General features: G+C 36.2%; 1 protein-coding gene across 1 annotated transcript; it reads left to right on the top strand.

The window, feature by feature from the left end:
* The first annotated feature begins 13,982 nt into the window (after window positions 1-13,982).
* On the top strand, window positions 13,983-19,121 carry LOC103936683 (cytochrome P450 90A1). The gene is made up of 8 exons (XM_009346541.3): window positions 13,983-14,733; window positions 15,639-15,788; window positions 16,657-16,902; window positions 17,961-18,047; window positions 18,209-18,287; window positions 18,401-18,507; window positions 18,579-18,712; window positions 18,906-19,121. Exons 1-8 carry the CDS (start codon window positions 14,215-14,217, stop codon window positions 19,021-19,023), a joined length of 1,440 nt encoding a protein of 479 aa, XP_009344816.2. The 5' UTR covers window positions 13,983-14,214; the 3' UTR covers window positions 19,024-19,121.
* The last annotated feature ends 107 nt before the right edge of the window (window positions 19,122-19,228 follow it).

Raw genomic sequence — 19,228 nt, forward strand, 5'->3', positions numbered from 1 at the left:
CATAGAAAAAAAACAAAATCAAAATCATTAATATTTTAATGAGCTTTTGGTAGAGTTTCTAAAGATCCATTATCTCCAATAAGAATTGACTCCAATGGTTTTGGTACCATGAACATTGTTGAAGCATAGCCCACTACACCCTCCCAAGCTGACGTTTTCCAATTTCTTTAATAATACTTCACAACTTAAAAGATGAGTAGGAGTTTCTCTTCAAAATTGTTTGTTGCAGATTCATAGAATTTCATGTTTATGATCAAAATCTGTCAGATTATAAATTACTATCTAAAGATGCCTATGTAAAAAATCAATTAAAAACTAACGTTATTTAGTTATCGAACCGTATAAATACAGATGAACAAAATTGGTAAAAGCATTATGAAGTGTCTGTATATTTGCTACAATAGATTGACTAAATGACCTTAGTTTTGATTCTTTTTTTGTAGAGATGATTTTTACAGGATGATTCATAGTATGAATAATTTTGGTCATAAGCACAAAGCTCATTTGAACACAAAGATGTTTTGAGTAGGAATTCCTACTTGTTATTGTTCAAAAAAAAATTTCAACAAAACTTCTTGTAAATTGTAATTATTCGCCTCCATTTGGCAAATAAAAAAGACAGAAAAAGAATCCTACCGTGCGACTCGCATAATTGCATACCCTTTTATAATTCCACTCCTAGCTTAGCTAAGACAATCATAGTAGCTAAAGATACAAACATGTTCATTGAGTGTATATTACATGTGCTCTAGATATGGGAGATAGGGACACCAACGAATCAGTCAAATAGCTAGGAAAGATGGTTTTTAGTTATACCACAATTCTCACCTCCTAGATATTTAGGGGGTGTATTTAATTGGGAATTTGGAATCCGTGTTTGGTGTGAAAGTCAGACTTATGAACAATGAGAGACTAAAATACCTCTGTGAATTTTATCGATCCCCAAAAGGGATGGATAATCATGGCTTGCCACCAGTTGTCTCCCTTTAAAATAAAAAATTAGGAGTTTGAGAGATGTTAATGGATTTATAAATCATGGATTTTTATGGATTTTTTTTTATAGGGAAAAGTACGTCATTCATTGCAACGAAATAGAAAACTTTAATGGATTTTTATGAAGTTTTTTTTATGAATTTTTATGGAGTTTTTTTTATTTGTAGAGATTCCATGTAAAATTTTGATTCAATTCTCTCAAAATCTCATGGGAAAATGTGAGATTTGTGGATGCTTAAAATATACTACAAAATCTCTTCACTTCCCTTTAATTCCTCAACTTTCTCAAATTCTTTAAAATCAAATTCTAATTGAATACACATGAAATGTTATAAACTTCTTTAAAATCCTAATTAAATACACCCAAACTTAAGTGTCACATGACTCACATCCCAGGCTCAACTCCACCGTAGCACGATATTGTCTGTTTGGGGCCCCAACCACGCCCTCATGATTTTGTTTCTGGGAACTCACACGAAAACTTCCCAGTAGGTCACCCATCCTAAGAATGCTCTTGCCCGAACTTGCTTAACTTCGGAGTTCCGATGGAACTCGAAGCCAGTGAGCTTCCAAAAGACCTCGTGCTAGGTACATATAAGGCTTATAGGATCCGCTCCCCTGAACGATGTGGAATGTTACAATCCACCCCCTTTAGGGGCCCGACGTCCTCATCAGTACACTTCCGGCCAGGGATTGGCTCTGATACCAAATTGTCACATCCCGGCCAGGGCCCCCACCACATCCAAGGCTCGACTTTACCGTAGCACGATATTGTCCACTTTGAGCCCCAACCACACCCTCACGGTTTTGTTTCTGGGAACTCACACGAGAACTTCCTAGTAGGTCACCCATCTTGGGAATGCTCTCGCCCGAACTTGCTTAACTTCGGAGTTCCGATGGAACTCGATGCCAGTGAACTCCCAAAATGCCTCGTGCTAGGTAGAGATAGGAATATACATATAAGGCTTACAAGATCCACTCCCCTGGATGATGTGGGATGTTACATTAAGGATTTTAATAAATTATCTTAAAATCTTGATTGAATACACACGGAATTTCAGAGAATTACTTAAAATCTTGATTGAATAACCCTAGATTCATTAAAAGAATTAAAATTCTTCAAAATCCCAATTAAATACACCCCTTTAGATAACAAATTTAAGATCTTTATTATGACTTTTACCATATATCTTAGTCAGAGTTAAGTTACAAACAACTATCCAAATGAAAAATTTAAAAATTGGGAGTTGGAAATCATGTGGAAATTGAAGTGCATTTTGTCAATTAGGTTCAATAGCTAGCCTAGATTATCAATTGGACAATTACCAAACTTTAAGAAAGTTGAGAATGTGAAACATATAAATAATTGATTTCTCTAGCAGAATTATAAACACGTACCGAAGAGAAATCAAAATAGAGATCTTAACGTAAAAAAATTTAACAGTAGGAAACAAAACATGTCTTCTTCCTACTATCACCCTGTAAACATTGAAATTTCAGTGAAATAGATGTTCACCAACGCATTAAAGTTTCGACATGCCAGAGCATACGTGGTATGCGCCATGTGTCTCATAAATCATATGCGTGAATGTGACTCATCAAAGTCGGACGAGTCATCAAGAAAGACATGTGTCAACACTTGGTGAAAATGAACTATTTGATTTTAATTTAATTAAATCAAATATTAATTGATGAAGTCAAATCACGAACTGGCCCACATATTGAGTCTTGGTTCTTTCATCAATTAATCAAGCCACAATAAAGGCCAAATTCATCCGTAGTCAAGGCTTGGAGAGTCTACAAAGGAGGCTCCAAGACAAAGAAAATGATCCAAAAATCATTCAAGCACCTAGACGCTGCCAAAACTCAAGCACCCAAATTCCCAAAATAGTCAGAAGAATTCGGAAAGTACTTTGTGTTCTGCACCAAACCTTCGAAGAATCATTAAGCACTACTACCTATGACGATCCTTTAAATCGCCAAGAGTTAAAACCTCGCGGCAACCGTTCATCCAAGATCAAGTCATCGTGGCCCTTGGATCAACAACCTACACGTCTACACATCATTCGGAGATTGAATCAGAGGAAACTTGTAAACAGAGATTGTAACCCTACAAATTCATGAATACAAATTATTATTTTGTACACGTGATCCTTTGTTATTTGTTACAAAAATTTCGTGTTTACACACCCAACCATAAAATTAATAGTACGACATACTATAGAATAGAAATGCTAACTTTTTATAAGTAAAGAGTTTAAGGTCATTTTCTTGTTGTAGGCAAAGCATCATTTAACGTGTGAACACAAATTTTCTTTCATAATTTTATTGAGTTGTTTTTTAATGTAATGAGAAATGACTTTGTACATGTAAGAATTGGAAAAATTTTCACATGAATAATGTAAGTTGTAAACTCAAATGTTGAGCACTGATATTTTCGTTTGTGGATGCCAAATATCCAACTTAGATGATACTTATGACTTCTACATGAGTCGCTACACTTTCGTAGAAGGGGCGTTGAGGGGGAGGGAAAGGTACAGTCACATAAGGAGACACATCCCCACCCGGAATGTCAACTAGGACCTCGAATCGAGCTATGGTGGCAGACACCAGGAAGGTGACGAAGCTATAAAGTGTAGTGATGTGGAAAGTGTGAATAAATTTAAACCTAAAAGTGCCTAAGTGCGCTGTGAGCCGGAATGAACCCAATTCACACGTGATGACAGAGCATAAGTATAGTATTGTAAAATAGGGTGCGAATTATACCATCGATGATAATCGCCTACACTAAGATTTGCCAATAATCATTGTCGGTACAAAAACTTTGCTACTAACACCTGGAGGGGCAAAAAACAAGGGTAAGTGGGTCTAAAAAAAAAGTTTTAATAAAAACCTTTTGAAAGCCTTATAACCCCTCGCTGTAAAACCCGTATAATTTCCAAAAAATAATACTACTACGTAGGTATAAAAACCAATGCACAAGAGCAGCGAAAACTAAAGTATGCCATGTCATAATATCTCAGCAATAATAAATGTAAGTTAGGTGTGAAACCAATATAAAATAGTATGCCAGTTGAAGTCACCTAACGTGACCTGTATGACTGGACCTGTAGGTCATCAATCTAGGCTAGCACATGAGTCGGAGTCACCTAGTGTGACCTATACGACAAGCTGGATATAAATTTGTACGCTTAAGTACTACGATCACGTGAAGGTTGTGCGATAATTTATGGGTCACCTATGAGTCGGAACCACCTATTGTGGTCTATACGACAGGCTGGCATTAGACTTGGATCCAAGGTGAGCGTGCGGTGCGGGAGGTGAACAATCACATAAAGGCTAGCCTTATCCCCGTGTAGGAGCACTAATACCGGGATGCAGCCATGATGAGCTCTAAATAAATGTGTGCATACCAATGCAATACAACCCATTCAATCACATAATACTCACATGAAGCTTACCTAAGTCTCCGCAGCATCACACAATACAATTCACAAGTGTAACAATGTAATATTTAAAATGTAACTTATTTACGATATGGCAATCAAAGCATAGTTCCATATAAAAAAAAACGTTTCTAGAAACCATAAAGTTTATATATCTATAAAAAGGAAAAAGACCCACTCACCTGAGGTCCGCGTTACAACTCCCTGGCACGAACATCAATGCATCACGAACGATCGTCGCCTAGAACAAATATCAATTCACAACTCATAATTCTTATCTATAGAACACGTAACTTACATAAAACACATCCCCAAGAACGTTCTAGAATGATTTGAAACCCATTAACCAAAAGTCAACCGTTAGTCAAGGGTCGACGATAAGGTCCACAACCTTAGATCCGTACCTCAAATTTTTGATTCATAACTTCAAAGATCCACATTGTGCTTCTAAAACATCATACTAAAGTTTCTTTATGATCCAACGATTTCTCTGTCAATTGCAAATTCAAGTGGCGATCAACGTTTTATTTTATGAACTAACAAATCCAATTTGGGAAGATCCGTATGTCGGATTCCCGATCCGTAAGTTCCTATGATCCTTATAAATTGCATACTATAATGTACTAAAGTTTGGTGACGATTCAACGGTCGGATCGTTATAGTGGCGAACCTTAATGGAAGTAGGTTCAAATGATAGAAATTCGTCAATTGGACTTCACATATAGAATTGGAGAATCAAATTTAGCCTAGGAAAGTCAGGGGATGCCTCAGCCCACACACCGCCGTACACGACGGTTGGCCGCCTCGACTGGCCGGAAAAATCAACTATTTCTAAAAATTCTCAAACTTCACAAAAATGAAGATCTCAGTTAGTAGAGCAAGTTTTATACATATGGCTAAGTCCAATTTGGCCGGAAAATTCCCCAAATCATCCTTGAACCGACGAAAACCCTATAAAAGGTGTGCTTTGATTCGACCTCGATTCGAACTCCGACGGCCCCAAACTTGTTTGGGCTTTGTTCCTGGGTTCAAGGTGAGTGGTTGGATGATGGTAATGGTCGATGATGTTTTCACGATGGGCGGATCTTCTCCGTCACACCTTCGGAACCCATAGGTTCCATTCTTCCTCAAAACGAGGTCAATCTAGGTGGATTTTGGGTGGACATGAATAAGGGAAGGTCGGGTAGATGTTTGGTAGTGGTGGTAGGACGTGATTCACCGGAGAAATTGCCTGAATGGCATCGGAAAACATAGATGCCGCCGGGTCGGGTAGGGGTTAAGGGGAACCCGGCGGGTTCCTCTCCTTCTCCCCTTGTCTCCTTTCTCTCCTTTCTCTCCTCTCCCATTAGTCACTCTCTTCTCTCTCATCTTTTGAATGGGTATCCCGCCCCTCTTTTCTTTCCTTTATATCTTCTCCTAACCATTTGTTTCTTCTTTTATTCAATCTGGGCCACACACGTGGCTTTCCAGATTTTGCTCCAAACATATGTAGCCTTCTAGCAATTAATCAATATACTATTTTGTCCCCGACTTCGTTTGTTAGTAACTCCTTCGTTATAACTTCAAATTACATTCTGTTTACGCTCATGTGCTTGTAGCGACGAGTACTACGAGGATACGCCAAGAAAACGAATCTTACGTGATACGACAAGGCAGTGAACAGAAGTCAACGTATTTGTTTCAAAAGGCATTTTCATAAATTCACAAATTAAAATTATTAAAACCTTAAAATTTGGGGACGGGTCATTACATAAGGCCTCAAATGTTAAGGGACTCTAAAATTTTTGCCATCTCATATTATGTAATGATGTTTTATATTCAAAAATTATTTTTGTTAGCACTTTAAAATCTCATTGTGCACTACTTAAAAGATTCTTTTTTTTTTTAAATATAAAAATTTGGAGTGCAATGAGATATTTTGTCACATTATGGCCCGAGCCTCCACCGTAGCACGATATTGTTCATTTTGGGCCCCAACCACACCCTCACAGTTTTGTTTCTGGGAATTCACACGAGAACTTCCCAGTGGGTCACCCATCCTGAGAGCTCACTTAACTTCGGAGTTCCGATGGAATCTGAAGCCAGTGAGCTCCCAAAAGGCCTCATGCTAGGTAGAGATGAGAATATACATATAAGGCTTACAAGATCCACTCCCCTGAGCGATGTGGGATGTTACATATTTTGGGTGTCAATAGTAATATCCTAAGAAAGGATATTTTTCAATTTATAATATAATAATGTTATATATTCAAGTGAAACTTTAAAGTTAGAGTTTTGAAGTTTTCTTTTTCATGTTTGGTTGTTGAAGATTGAAATGCTTTTGATTATTTAGTAAATGTTATGTTTATAGCTCTTTTTACTTATAATTAATGACATTTGTAAACTTGCAATTAGTAAGAACTAAAGTTTGTTTTGATTTAAGTGATTGTTTTCTGGCATCAACATTGTCCTACTTTTCTAAAACTATCTTAAAGAATGATTATTTTATAAATTTCATACAGAACTCCCGAAATTTTAGAGACGGTCATGCATGTACGTACCTTAATTTTGCCCTAAATTCTATATCTAATACAAAAGTACGTACTATAGAAGGCACGAGGAAACTAATTTGGATGGAACCGAAAGCTAAAGACCAAGGTTGAATGTGACCAAGTCTGTGAAAGAAGCCACAAACAAACTAGCTAGTTGTGAATCAATTGGAAGCCAAAAAGCCAGGAACAGAGAGAGAGAACTAGTTGTGAATCAATTGGAAGCTAAAAGCCGGGCACAGAGAGAGAGAGCCGGCGGGGGGGGAGGAGCGACAAATGCCATGGGAGTGCATGTGAACCTTGCTCCGGAAGTACGTGAACATCGTCAGTGCTCTCTCAAATCTCAGTCTCTTCCATCTCTCATGTCCCCCCACACGTGCACTTCTGACAGACAAACCCATACGTGAACATCGTCAGTGCTCTCTCAAATCTCAATCTCTTCCATCTCTCATGCCCCCCACACGTGCACTTCTGACAGACAAACCCATTCGTGTGAAGTCAGACTGATGAAATTTACAAACGTTGAAAAGTGTACACACTCACACAGACATACAGAGAGAGGGGTCTGGCATTCAACGCGCAGTCGCCCCACACGTGTGGCTGCAGACCCCGTGTCCAGTGGCTGACCACTCTATAACCCTAGTTTGACTCCGACCTCAGTCATCACTCTTTCTGTTTCATCTCAGGAGTAGGATTATCTCCTCTCTTTTTTTTTTTTTTTCTTTTTTTTTTTTTTTTTTTTGAACTGTCATGATTAAATTATATTAATATTTTATATTAATTTATTATAACAAGATAAAGATAAAATAAGAGAATGTAAGAGGAATGAATGAAAATGAACGAGAAAACAAAGGAAGAGAATCCTAATCCTCTATCTCATCCGGGTGATCCCTCACCCCCACACTTCCCTACTTGAATGGGTATCTTTGGGAACCGGGCACTTTCATCTTCTTGTGGTACATTGCATGCATGCACTACTTCTCTAATTTCATCCATTTATTGTGATTAATTGGGTTGCATTTACAAAATTAGTGGCCATGACCAACACTTTGTTTTATGATACAAACTATGGAACCATATATATGCAACGAAGTATCTGCTTATTAGGCTTAGCGAAAACAATAACGACAATAACAGATCATATTTTAATTATACTATATCAATTGTATCAACAATCATAACAATGTATAGATAACATATCAACTGCATATATATGTGCATATTTGTTTTTAAATGTGAGTCACTACACAACCTTAAAGTTTAATACTTTAGCTTTAGCATAACACGTAGACGACAATCTAGCTATATATGAGATTCACCAACCATACATACGAAATTCGCAAGTTTTTTCGCCTTGCATAATTTCTTTTGCTAGGGTTTAGGATTCTGTCTTAACATGATTTCTTCACTAAGGGTTGGAGTTCTCTTTTTTCTCATCAAAAGTCTATCCTAACCGAAAAAAATTCTATCTTAACATGAAGAGCTTAAAAATTCTTCACTAGGGTTAGGGTTCTATAGCTTCTCGTCATAAAGTTCTATACTATTTCCAACTTGCAGAGGCATTTGCTCTTAAATATACACCTTCTAAAGTTAAGCATGTCGAGATTCATAATCATATTAGGAAACTGACTAGTGAAGATAGCCCACTTTACTTTTGAATGTTTGCTACTGATTTGTCACAATTGGACAAATTATTGGAGTTCTTCAATCTTGCATTATTGGTATTGCTTGACTAGCCACATAAAATTCCAATTTATGTCATTCACTACCTGACACACACTGAATTAATGGATGAGAATTCACCAATGATTGCATAGCACGCATAGATTTTTCCTCAAATACCTGCCCGTATAAATCCAAATTTTATGACCATAGAAATATTAGTCCACCCTCACTGATCCATGTGCAGCACGATTGAACGCTCTTGATTGTTAGTGATGAAATACATGAATATCTTCAACCTGAAAAGGATGTCTTTGGGAAATAAAGGAAAATAAAAACCTTTGTCATGTTTCGAGACCCAAAAAAAAAAAAAAGTATACATAACAAAAAAGTAAGTGATTTAAGGCGGACTACCGTGTTCCACAATAAAAATCTGTCATCTCTATCTGAATTCTAACCTAATTAATCAACTTGAATTTATGATATCTATTCGAAATCTTAGTAAAAGATTGTAGATTTGTTATCTCATGTTTGATCATTTCATTTATTCAAAGTAAAAACCAAAAACATTTTCATTGGAATTATGATCTTGACCTTTTTAATTAAACGAAATTAATTTTTTGGTCCCCTTTACAGTTGAATCAATGAATCCAAGATTTGATAAGATTCCGTGGTCCTTTTGTGGCTTTATAGCTGGTACAGAGGTGATAGAAAAGAAATGAAATCTAAAAAAAAAAATTCGGGACCTCAAATTGAAAATTCACAGTTCATCATGTTATCTTGCAACTAAAACAGTTGTTAACCATATAGCTATTTGAATATTATTGTGTCGGCAAGCGTACATGATACATGCGATGCATCAAAAAATTTCCGGTGTCCCACATGACTTCATGAGTCCCTCGTAGGTCGCCAAACATACCTCAAACTCCCATATTTTTCAAGTTAAATCCCTTTCACTGGATAAACAATGCACAACTAGCTACCATTTTCTCTTTCAATATTCATCATTTATGTCGTTCACATCACTTACAAGAATATCTTTTTCTTACCAAGCGGTTTTTATATTATTTTGTAACAGAATACGTCATCAGTTTGTTGTTTTATGTGCGTGTAAATCCATACATTATTTATGCTGGGGTTATAGGAGGTAAATATCGACGATATAACAATGATCATATTAACTACAGATCAACAATGATAATCTCAGCAGGTCAAAAACATTGACTAGCTCAACATATCGACTACTTCGGGTCCACATTCTTAAAAATAGGATTAACTCCAACCCAGAAATTCTCTATATGAACCCTGGAAGAGCACGGACTCGTACCAACTTGGCTGCTGGATCCAATCCCAAAGGATCGGTTTGATGGACCAGCAACAATATTAGATCGTTTGATGTGGTATAGCTTCACTGTGGTTGGTGCAAATATATGGATATTAGAGCGACCAATCGATCGAGGCTAGCTAGTGGCACATATGGGTGGAGTCGGGCGTAATGGCCGGGCCCTTGAAAAAGGACACAGTTTATACACATGATCACTTCCATATGCATCTCACTATAGATTAATATCAGGACTGTCACCTCACACGTGAGCTGAGACGTGTTGTAGGGGCAACATCATCTACTACAATTGGCCAACCTTGATGATGACTTGCATGAGCAATGTCTCGCGATTAGGGTTTGCAACTTTTCTTAAGGTAGGGTTGACTTTGCATTATCAAATATATATAACAATTGATTAGTGCTTTCTTGTTTTGACATAATCATTCATATTTTTTTTTTACAGGACATAATCATTCGGATTTCGTTCATGAATTTCAGAGGACATTGGACATTAACCTCAAATATCCTAGTGATAAATACGCATTAATCTAATGTATGTCTAACTAACATAAATAGATGCATGAAAGAACAATCTTTTCAGATGATTTAAATTAGATGGCGGAGTGGGTGGACCAAAGATACATATTCAGCAGCAAAATACACAGCTTCCATATTAAGCTTTATTGTTCGATTTGGGCGCATGATCAGCCTGTGTGCAACTCGTCCTTTTCAATGAAATATGATTTTTCTAAAATCAAATTTTGTGGTTTACTATGTTTTATCAGCGTTTTTATGTTTTTCGGATAATTTTGATAACTTTTGTTTCTATCTGTTAGGGTTATATAGCTTTCTTTGGAGTGTTAGGTTTTGTTAACTTTTATTTATTCAATGAATATACTTTGAGGTTTTCTCATATTACTTTAGTGGATTACAGTTCTATGATGCATTACGATTATCGTTTGATACCATTTTTTTGTTACGATGCATTATCAAAGTACCAAATTATAAAATAACAACCATATAATTCAAATGCAATAATGCTATTTAGACATTGATAAAAACGACATATTTATTGACATACCCACTAATGCCTATGTGATCTATTGTGATCCAAAGTTGACAACATATATAGCCTATAAAATTACACCCTATATTAATATATTCTGAAACAACAATGATGAGGTTAGTTTATACGGAATAACAGGCTATCTCTCTGGCAAAGAAAGAACTCGATCGAACGACAAAGATTTAAGATATATTTAAAAGTGAGAGCTTGCTCTAACATTGTTCAAGTTAATGAATTAATGGGGATTGAAGAATGTGTGTGTTGTATGGGTTCGTACAGTTGCAGTGATCACCAAAGAAAAGGTTGGAGGGCACAACACAAACACATGCATGATGGGATTCTGTCATGAGTGATGGGATTCTGTCCTGAAAATAAAGCTTGATATATACGAATATATAAAAATCTGTGGTTTTGAGAGTGCTTCATAGGGATCATTATCTTATGGGGCAGGACTTGTCCAGTGGGTAGAGATCGATCGATCGAGCCTAATGTTCCTTATGGGGACCATGTGGATTGAGCGATGTGTTATCATCACCTCATATTCTTCAAGTCCAAACCCTATAATTGCATCATACTGATCATTATTTGTATACACGTGGCCGCTTGCTATGTTTAAATTATCTTTTTAGAAGCTTCATTTGTGGGGTTCACACCCCCCGTGGCTGCATCCTGCAGGAAGGAGAGTTCAGATGAACTTGTTTACTAATCATAGTTCGGTTTGATAATGACAATGTAAAGGAAGAGGTTTAGTAATTTTAATATAAGTATGTATCGAACATTGAATGGGTGGGACAATTAGCGTTTAGTAAGTTCGATGACATCCAATTTGATAACATTAAACCTCAACTGAAGCAAGACACTAACTCATTACTCATTATTATATCCTATTTTATCACTTGGGCAAACACAGATTACTTGAAGATGAATAACGTTGGCAGATAACGTCGAATCTCCCTCCTTATATACTAGGTTATGATAGCTTATAACTTTAGGGGAATTTACCAAACATGCATGTATAATAAGAATCAAGCTTCGTTCAGTTATTTTCAACGTCGTCCAGTCCACCCATTGGCAGATGCATTGAGGGGCGGTGAACGTCCATGGATACCTTGGTGTTAATTCTCCGAACTTCGATGAATGTCCATGGATACCTTGGGTGTTGTCCTTTTGAAGATTAGAGTTGGCTTCATACATGACAAAATGTCTGAAAGAAGAGTGAATGAAATGGTGATCTCAGTGAATAACAAAGTATCATCATTCTTGGACAAACATATTAACGAGATGCAATGATATCAAACATTGTTAGTGTGTTCAATATAAGTGTGTTTCTTTGTTAATCATTCATATGGAAGCAACCTAGAAACATGTTAGTTACTCTCACAAATGAGGCATTAACAAGTGTGCATTATACCTTTCCAAATAACTTCAGGCCCACAAAGACTAGATGAAATGGCGATATGCATGCTATTTTTGGTATAAAAAAAAATTGCATGCTGTGCGAGCTATTCTTACTAACCCCCCTAATATTATTTTATGGATCCGCCACTGAGTCCACCAAACCCTTGAATCTTATTATCCCTCAATCTCCAAAGGGTAATGTTATACTTACCACCTAATTGTACTATCATTTATATTATCTCTCTGATAGATGTAAGATCCATCAATGCAAAGTAGTTTCATTTCTATTAAAAATTGTACAAATAGGTGGTATGAGTAACATTTTTTATCCCTGAATATTTTTTTTTTTTTTAGAAAAATTAGTGGCAAAACCTAACTTAAATGAGAATATATTAAGTGCTATATATACTTTAATCTCCTTCGTTACGTTAGGTATGAGTTTCTATATATGGGTTGTGCAGTAAGGTACGAATCCAGAAAAGGATTAAAAATTCGGATCGGGTTGGTGTACTCGCAACTTGTATGATATAACTCGTGATTTTATATTCCCAACCCATAGTTTGAAATATTAAGAAATGTTCTATGGCAAAAAAAAAAAAAAAAAAAAAAAAGAAAGAAAGAAAGAAAGAAGAAGAAGAAGAAGAAGAAGAAATGTTCGTGCGCCACATGACGAATAATTAATGGAATGAGGTTCCTCTTCGGATCCTCTTTGTGATGATTTTAAGGATCTTTAAATTGTGTTTTTTTTTGTACATCGTCCGACCAATTTTCTTCATGTACTATTCATATTTAATTTTAAATAGAAGCATTTAAAATGATTTTTTGTTGTACGATGTACGATGAACGGACACGATTTGAGAATCCTCAGGATCCTCACAAAGAGGATCCTCGTTCTAATTACCGAGAAGGTGATGGTGTTGATAACACCCGAACCGGTGAGAACACTAAACTAAATACAAACAACTATCGAGATCAAATATTCTGCACCTATTTTGTGTGTGGTTTTTATGTGGTCTCTATTATTAATTGACGCATGTTAAATTTATGACAACAAAGTTGAAAAAGATTAAATTTATTAACACGTGTTAATCAATAATAAAGGTCACACCACACACAGAATAATTGCAAAAGATTAAACTCATAAATATTTATCGTCTTCCAGACTGTAAAGCATTTAAACTAAGGTTCACGATCAGTGACCATGAGAACTTAAAAAGTCAACAATTTTTTTTCTCCTAATACTTTATCTTAACCCACCATCTTTTTTCACTAATCCATTCTTTTAATCAAACGGCCAAGACATGGACACTTCAACACATTCTTACCATACCAATCACCTCATGAAACACACCAAAACTAAACCAACAACCCTCTCTTTTTCCCTCTCCATATTTTCCCCAACAAAGTCTCACGACTCTTATCCACAGAGACACAGAAAAGGAACGACATCGTTTTATGAGAAAAAGGAGAAAAAAAGTAACGAAAAATAAAAAGTTGTCAGACACTAAAATATCCGACATTAAATTTCCTTCTCTCCTCTCTTCCCCATCCTTAGATTCTTATTTAACAACCAGATTCATCGATCCATTTTTCGATTCTCGAAACCCCTCGTGTGCTTTCCCCACCACCTCTGCGCCATCTCTTTCCCTACCCCCGACTCTTTCCTTTTTCTATATATACCCACCTCCCCATACACAAATATATACATATAAACAAATATATACGCAAACACTTAGAGCTTAGAGAGAGAGAGAGAGAGAGAGAGATTGTTTGTGTGTACTCAAATATTAAAACTCCATGGATTTCCTCTTCTCATTTTTCTTGGTTTTCTCTCTCCTTCCAACCCTAGTTTACGTTTTTCTGAGAAAGTCTAGGTGCCGGAGGCTGAGGCTGCCTCCGGGGAATCTAGGGCTACCATTTATAGGGGAGACTCTGCAGCTCATCTCAGCCTACAAGACTGAGAACCCCGAACCGTTCATCGACGAGCGCGTGAACCGGTTCGGATCCATATTCACAACTCACGTGTTCGGAGAGCCGACCGTGTTCTCCACCGACCCGGAGACCAATCGGTTCATCCTGCAGAACGAAGGGAAGCTGTTCGAGTGCAGCTACCCGGGCTCCATAACCAACCTTATGGGGAAGCACTCTTTGCTGCTGATGAAGGGCAGCCTCCATAAACGGATGCATTCTCTGACTATGAGCTTTGCAAACTCCTCCATCATTAGGGACCACCTTTTGGACGACATAGACCGGTTGATCCGGCTCAACATGGATTCATGGGCCGACCGGATCTTTCTCATGGAGGAGGCCAAAAAGGTAGTGTACCACTTTACTTCTTTAAGATAGGATTAGGGCAGGTTCGGAATTCGAAATTAAGACCTTACAAGATAAGCTATTACATTTTAGTTTGGATTTTTTCTTCACCAAGTTAGAAATAGTGTTTTTTTACATATTGTTGTTTTTTTTTTTTAATTAAATACAATTATACAAAGATGATATTTGGACACGTAAAATTGGCACAGTTATTAATAAACAGAGTTTGAAGTCATCAGGACTGATAATCTGTTAATTTTGTGTATTCAAATAATTTTATTAAAAATGCAAAGAGATATTGACAATTTTTATTTTTTTGCTATTCCTCAAAAAGTAGAGGACAAAGGTAAAGTTTGTTTAGAATGTTTTATAATCAATGGAATGTTTTAATTAAAAAGAGTTTTTTATAAAGAAAAACTAATATAAAAGAATTGTAAACTCTGAGTTTAAAATATAAGGATAAAATAAAGGGTAAAATATATAGTACCAGGATTGATTTTTTAGTGTAAAAATATGGTTTTTCATTAAAGAGAATAGTACCGGAAGCTTTTTGTTAAAATTCATTTTTTATAATTGGTTGTATCCCATTGGTTAGTTTTAATTTAATTAATTATGTTATAATTTAATTAATCATGTTATAATGGTATTATGCTTCATGGGGTTTCGACTTCCCGTCGAAGAGAAATGGAGGTGACTAGGATCCCATGGCCTAAAGTGTGGGTGACATGCATACAAGTGCAAAGTGCACGTTACCACAATTTAAAGTAAACGGCTACAAAATAAAATAAAATAAAATCATTCCCTTAGAGACATCATTTTCTTGCTAGCTTGTGTACTTCTGGATTTATATTTTATTGATCCTTAATTAATCTTAATTTTTATTAGTTAATTAATTAAATTATGTGCAGATCACTTTTGAACTAGCAGTGAAGCAACTCATGAGCTTTGATCCAAATGAATGGACCGAGAGTCTAAGGAAAGAGTACGTCCTACTGATCGAAGGCTTCTTCTCCGTTCCCTTGCCTCTATTTTCCACCACCTACCGCCGGGCCATTACTGTAATTTCCTCTCTTTTTCTTGTCCGATGATTTAATTAAGGGGAAACTTGATATAAATCTAATTTTTTAAGCTAATAGTAGGAATAATTCAGTTTATTAAAATAAGTTCAATTTGTTATATTTAATTATTTAATTATCAATAGTTATTTGTTCAATGATAAAATTTATTATAAAAATCAAATTTCTTCCCAATTATCTCTTTGCTTATTTCTTTTTTATTTATCTTTTTGTTATTTCTCGTTCTTCCTACTGATTTAAACTCCATGTATAGATTTTATTTTTAATTTTTATAATCAACCTATATCACATGTTAATTATTTTATCTACCTATATGACATATTTTTTTTTTATAATTAACCTGTCACAGATTAATGTGTCTTACTTGTAGGTATGTTATGTTTTTTCTACCTTTTAATTAGGTTTCATATCGGTATTATATACATTCATATATTTGTTACTTGATTTAGGGTATAATGTTTTGCAGATAAATTTATGTTAGTATATTAGTGTTTTTGTTATAAGATATTAAATATATTCTTTTGGAGTTAGAAAATGCATAATATTAGAAGATTTTAATTGATTTTTAATATTTTTAGAAAATTTAAAATGAGTATAAAAGAAATAAAAACATATAATTTAATAACTAGACTCACTCCTAAAAACACTCTACGTTTGTGGACCTGGATCTAAAAGCCCCTTTAATTAATTGCGTAATTAGAATTATATTATTTGAAAACACAAGATAACGGATTTTTCGTTTGTCAAGTGTGTTAGACTTTGTGTATTTTTATGTATTTAAACCTAATTAGTTTTTTTTTGTCAAATTTAAACCTAATTTATTTAATTAATTGGGAATTTGAAATTGAAGGCGCGGACAAAGGTGGCGGAGGCATTAACCTTGATAGTGAGGCAAAGGAGGGAGGAGAGCGAAGCCGGGCAGATAAAAGAGGACATGTTAGGCGCACTTTTGGGCGGAGACACCGCACTCTCCGACGAGGAGATTGTGGATTTCTTGCTTGCTTTGCTGGTGGCCGGCTATGAAACCACCTCAACAATCATGACACTTGCCGTAAAGTTCTTGACGGAGACACCTCTGGCCCATGCTCAACTCCAGGTGCCACTCTCTCCCCCAACGTCCCTTTTTCTTTTGTCACTTTATTTGCCTAGTGGGGACTGCTAGTCTTGCAACTGCCATCATATGCTCACGTTACTATGTTGGGCATTTCAACATCCACTTTTTTATCTAAATCCTCAGCCATTCACTTTGTTTTGGATAGATTGCATTGGATAAACTATGGTTTAAGTGACCGCACATATGGTTTACTGAGTCATTGCACGTATCTTGATCAGTCGTAAGTTGCATTAGATAATGACTATGTCGGACATTCCTCTCCATGTTTGTATCTTTTCAATTATCTTTCGATTTATTCGTTTTTAAGACCGAAAAATGAATGAGTGTTGGACGTTAAAAGAGAATGTGAATTAAAAAGACGAAATTGTCCCTATCTAAACCGGGAAAATGTAGCCTAAATTGTTACACGGTAGTCAAAAAATAGAGTGAAGTGGAGAATGTAAAAGCCGGACAACATTCTGATAAAACCAACGGACAAAATGATGACATGTTTTTTCCCTTCGCTCCCTTCCAAACTGCACGCTTCAGTGTGCTGTAAATATTGTCAGATTCTCGGCAGCTTTGGTCTTTTGACTACGTCGCCTCTTTGCTTCACGTGCAGCTGGTTTGGGAGGGTATTCTGGTCATTCTACTGTACCTAGGGGTCCCAAAGCTGGGCCATTGGGAATCGTGCGGTTCTGATTTCTAGGACCACAACAATCCAACGGTGTAAAGGGGTTCGGAGGTTTCAATGGAGTCAGCACCCTAGGGTTGTTACCCATTTTCGATTCCTAGGATTGTTTTGGTGTCCGTGCGCTCTAGTGATATTCCGTGCTCTACCGTCGGATTATGTTATCATCCGAGAGTGCTAGAATGGACCGACCGAGATTTAGGCAATTGTTAAAGGGTTAAACGGTTAAGTATCTCGATTCATGCTATGAGCCGGTTCATACTAGACAATCCAGATTATTGTCTTTGCTGAATAACAGAAGTCTTTTGTTTTTGTTTTTTAGGTAAAATGTTTGTTAAATTGTTAATGAAGTTCTGAATCCACAATGCAGGAAGAACATGAGCAAATTAGGGCGAACAAAAAGTCATCCGAAACTTTGGAATGGAGTGATTATAAGTCAATGCCATTCACTCAGTGTGTAAGTATTGCTTTCAAAACTCTCAATAAGTACGGGTATTACATCGAACTCAAATAACGTAAGTGTTATTAGAATCCAACATTGTGCCGTTGCCAAACATGCTTGTGAATTGTCGGACTCTAGTTCTTCAAAGTCGATTGACTTTGTTCGTTGAAATTTAGGTTGTAAACGAGACACTGCGAGTAGCAAACATAATTAGCGGGATATTTAGGCGGGCAATGACAGATGTTCACATTAAAGGTAACAACTTTCTATACCACGTAAACAACCTGCATTCCGAATCCGAACTGGATATTTTACAAATTCTTATGCACGCGAATAAAGTTATTAATCGGTGAAAATACTATAAACAGGATACACAATCCCTAAAGGTTGGAAGGTATTTGCATCGTTCCGTGCTGTACATCTTGATCAAGATCATTTCAAGGACGCTCGAACTTTTAATCCATGGAGGTGGCAGGTACTTAATTATACATCTCTGCCTGATAAGTATGTTATAATTTTTTTTTATTAAAAACATGATTTTTGTAGAACAACTCTGGACCGGTCACAAGCCCAGCAAATGTGTTCACACCATTCGGAGGAGGGCCAAGGCTGTGCCCAGGCTATGAGCTTGCCAGAGTAGAAATCTCGGTCTTCCTTCACCACTTAGTCACTCGTTTCAGGTACCCAAAAAAACTATGTAAATCTGCACAAATAGAATTGGTATTATATTTTTAATCACAAACACTAAACTGACAATAAAGTGGCATAAAAAATGTTTTATGTGTACGGGTTATTGTTTGTTTAGATTTGCAACAACTTGTATTTGCGCATATTTCCCGTTAAACTAACGATGCTGATTGTTTGTGTTAGCAGTTGGGTTCCTGATGAGGAAGATAAGCTGGTGTTTTTTCCGACGACGAGGACGCAGAAGAGGTACCCGATCAATGTGCAGCGGAGGAACAATGTGTCATATGGGCAATGTAAAGAGTAAACCAGAGGAGAAAGCAAATGAGTCAGGAAATTATGTAGTAGTACTAGAGCTGTAATATCCTTTGATCTCCAACCCAATAAAGTTATATTATTAATTAATTAATTAATTAATAGTTTAGTGAAATTAAATCAAATGATTAATTGATAGGAAAACTAATGAAAATGGCTTGAAAACTGAGTTTTAACGAAAATGACAAAATAAAGGG

Source organism: the organism of the source record quoted next, unplaced genomic scaffold (genome assembly GCF_019419815.1).
Source record: "Pyrus x bretschneideri cultivar Hongxiangsu unplaced genomic scaffold, Pyrus_bretschneideri_v1 Contig32, whole genome shotgun sequence".
NCBI lineage: Eukaryota > Viridiplantae > Streptophyta > Magnoliopsida > Rosales > Rosaceae > Pyrus > Pyrus x bretschneideri.

Excerpts from the sequence above, each read along its gene's own strand:
- LOC103936683 (XM_009346541.3), top strand. The coding sequence starts at position 14,215 with ATGGATTTCCTCTTCTCATTTTTCTTGGTTTTCTCTCTCCTTCCAACC. Across the intron at positions 18,048-18,208 it reads CAATGCCATTCACTCAGTGT|GTTGTAAACGAGACACTGCG; the intron begins GTAAGTATTGCT and ends GTTGAAATTTAG. Across the intron at positions 18,508-18,578 it reads TTAATCCATGGAGGTGGCAG|AACAACTCTGGACCGGTCAC; the intron begins GTACTTAATTAT and ends TGATTTTTGTAG.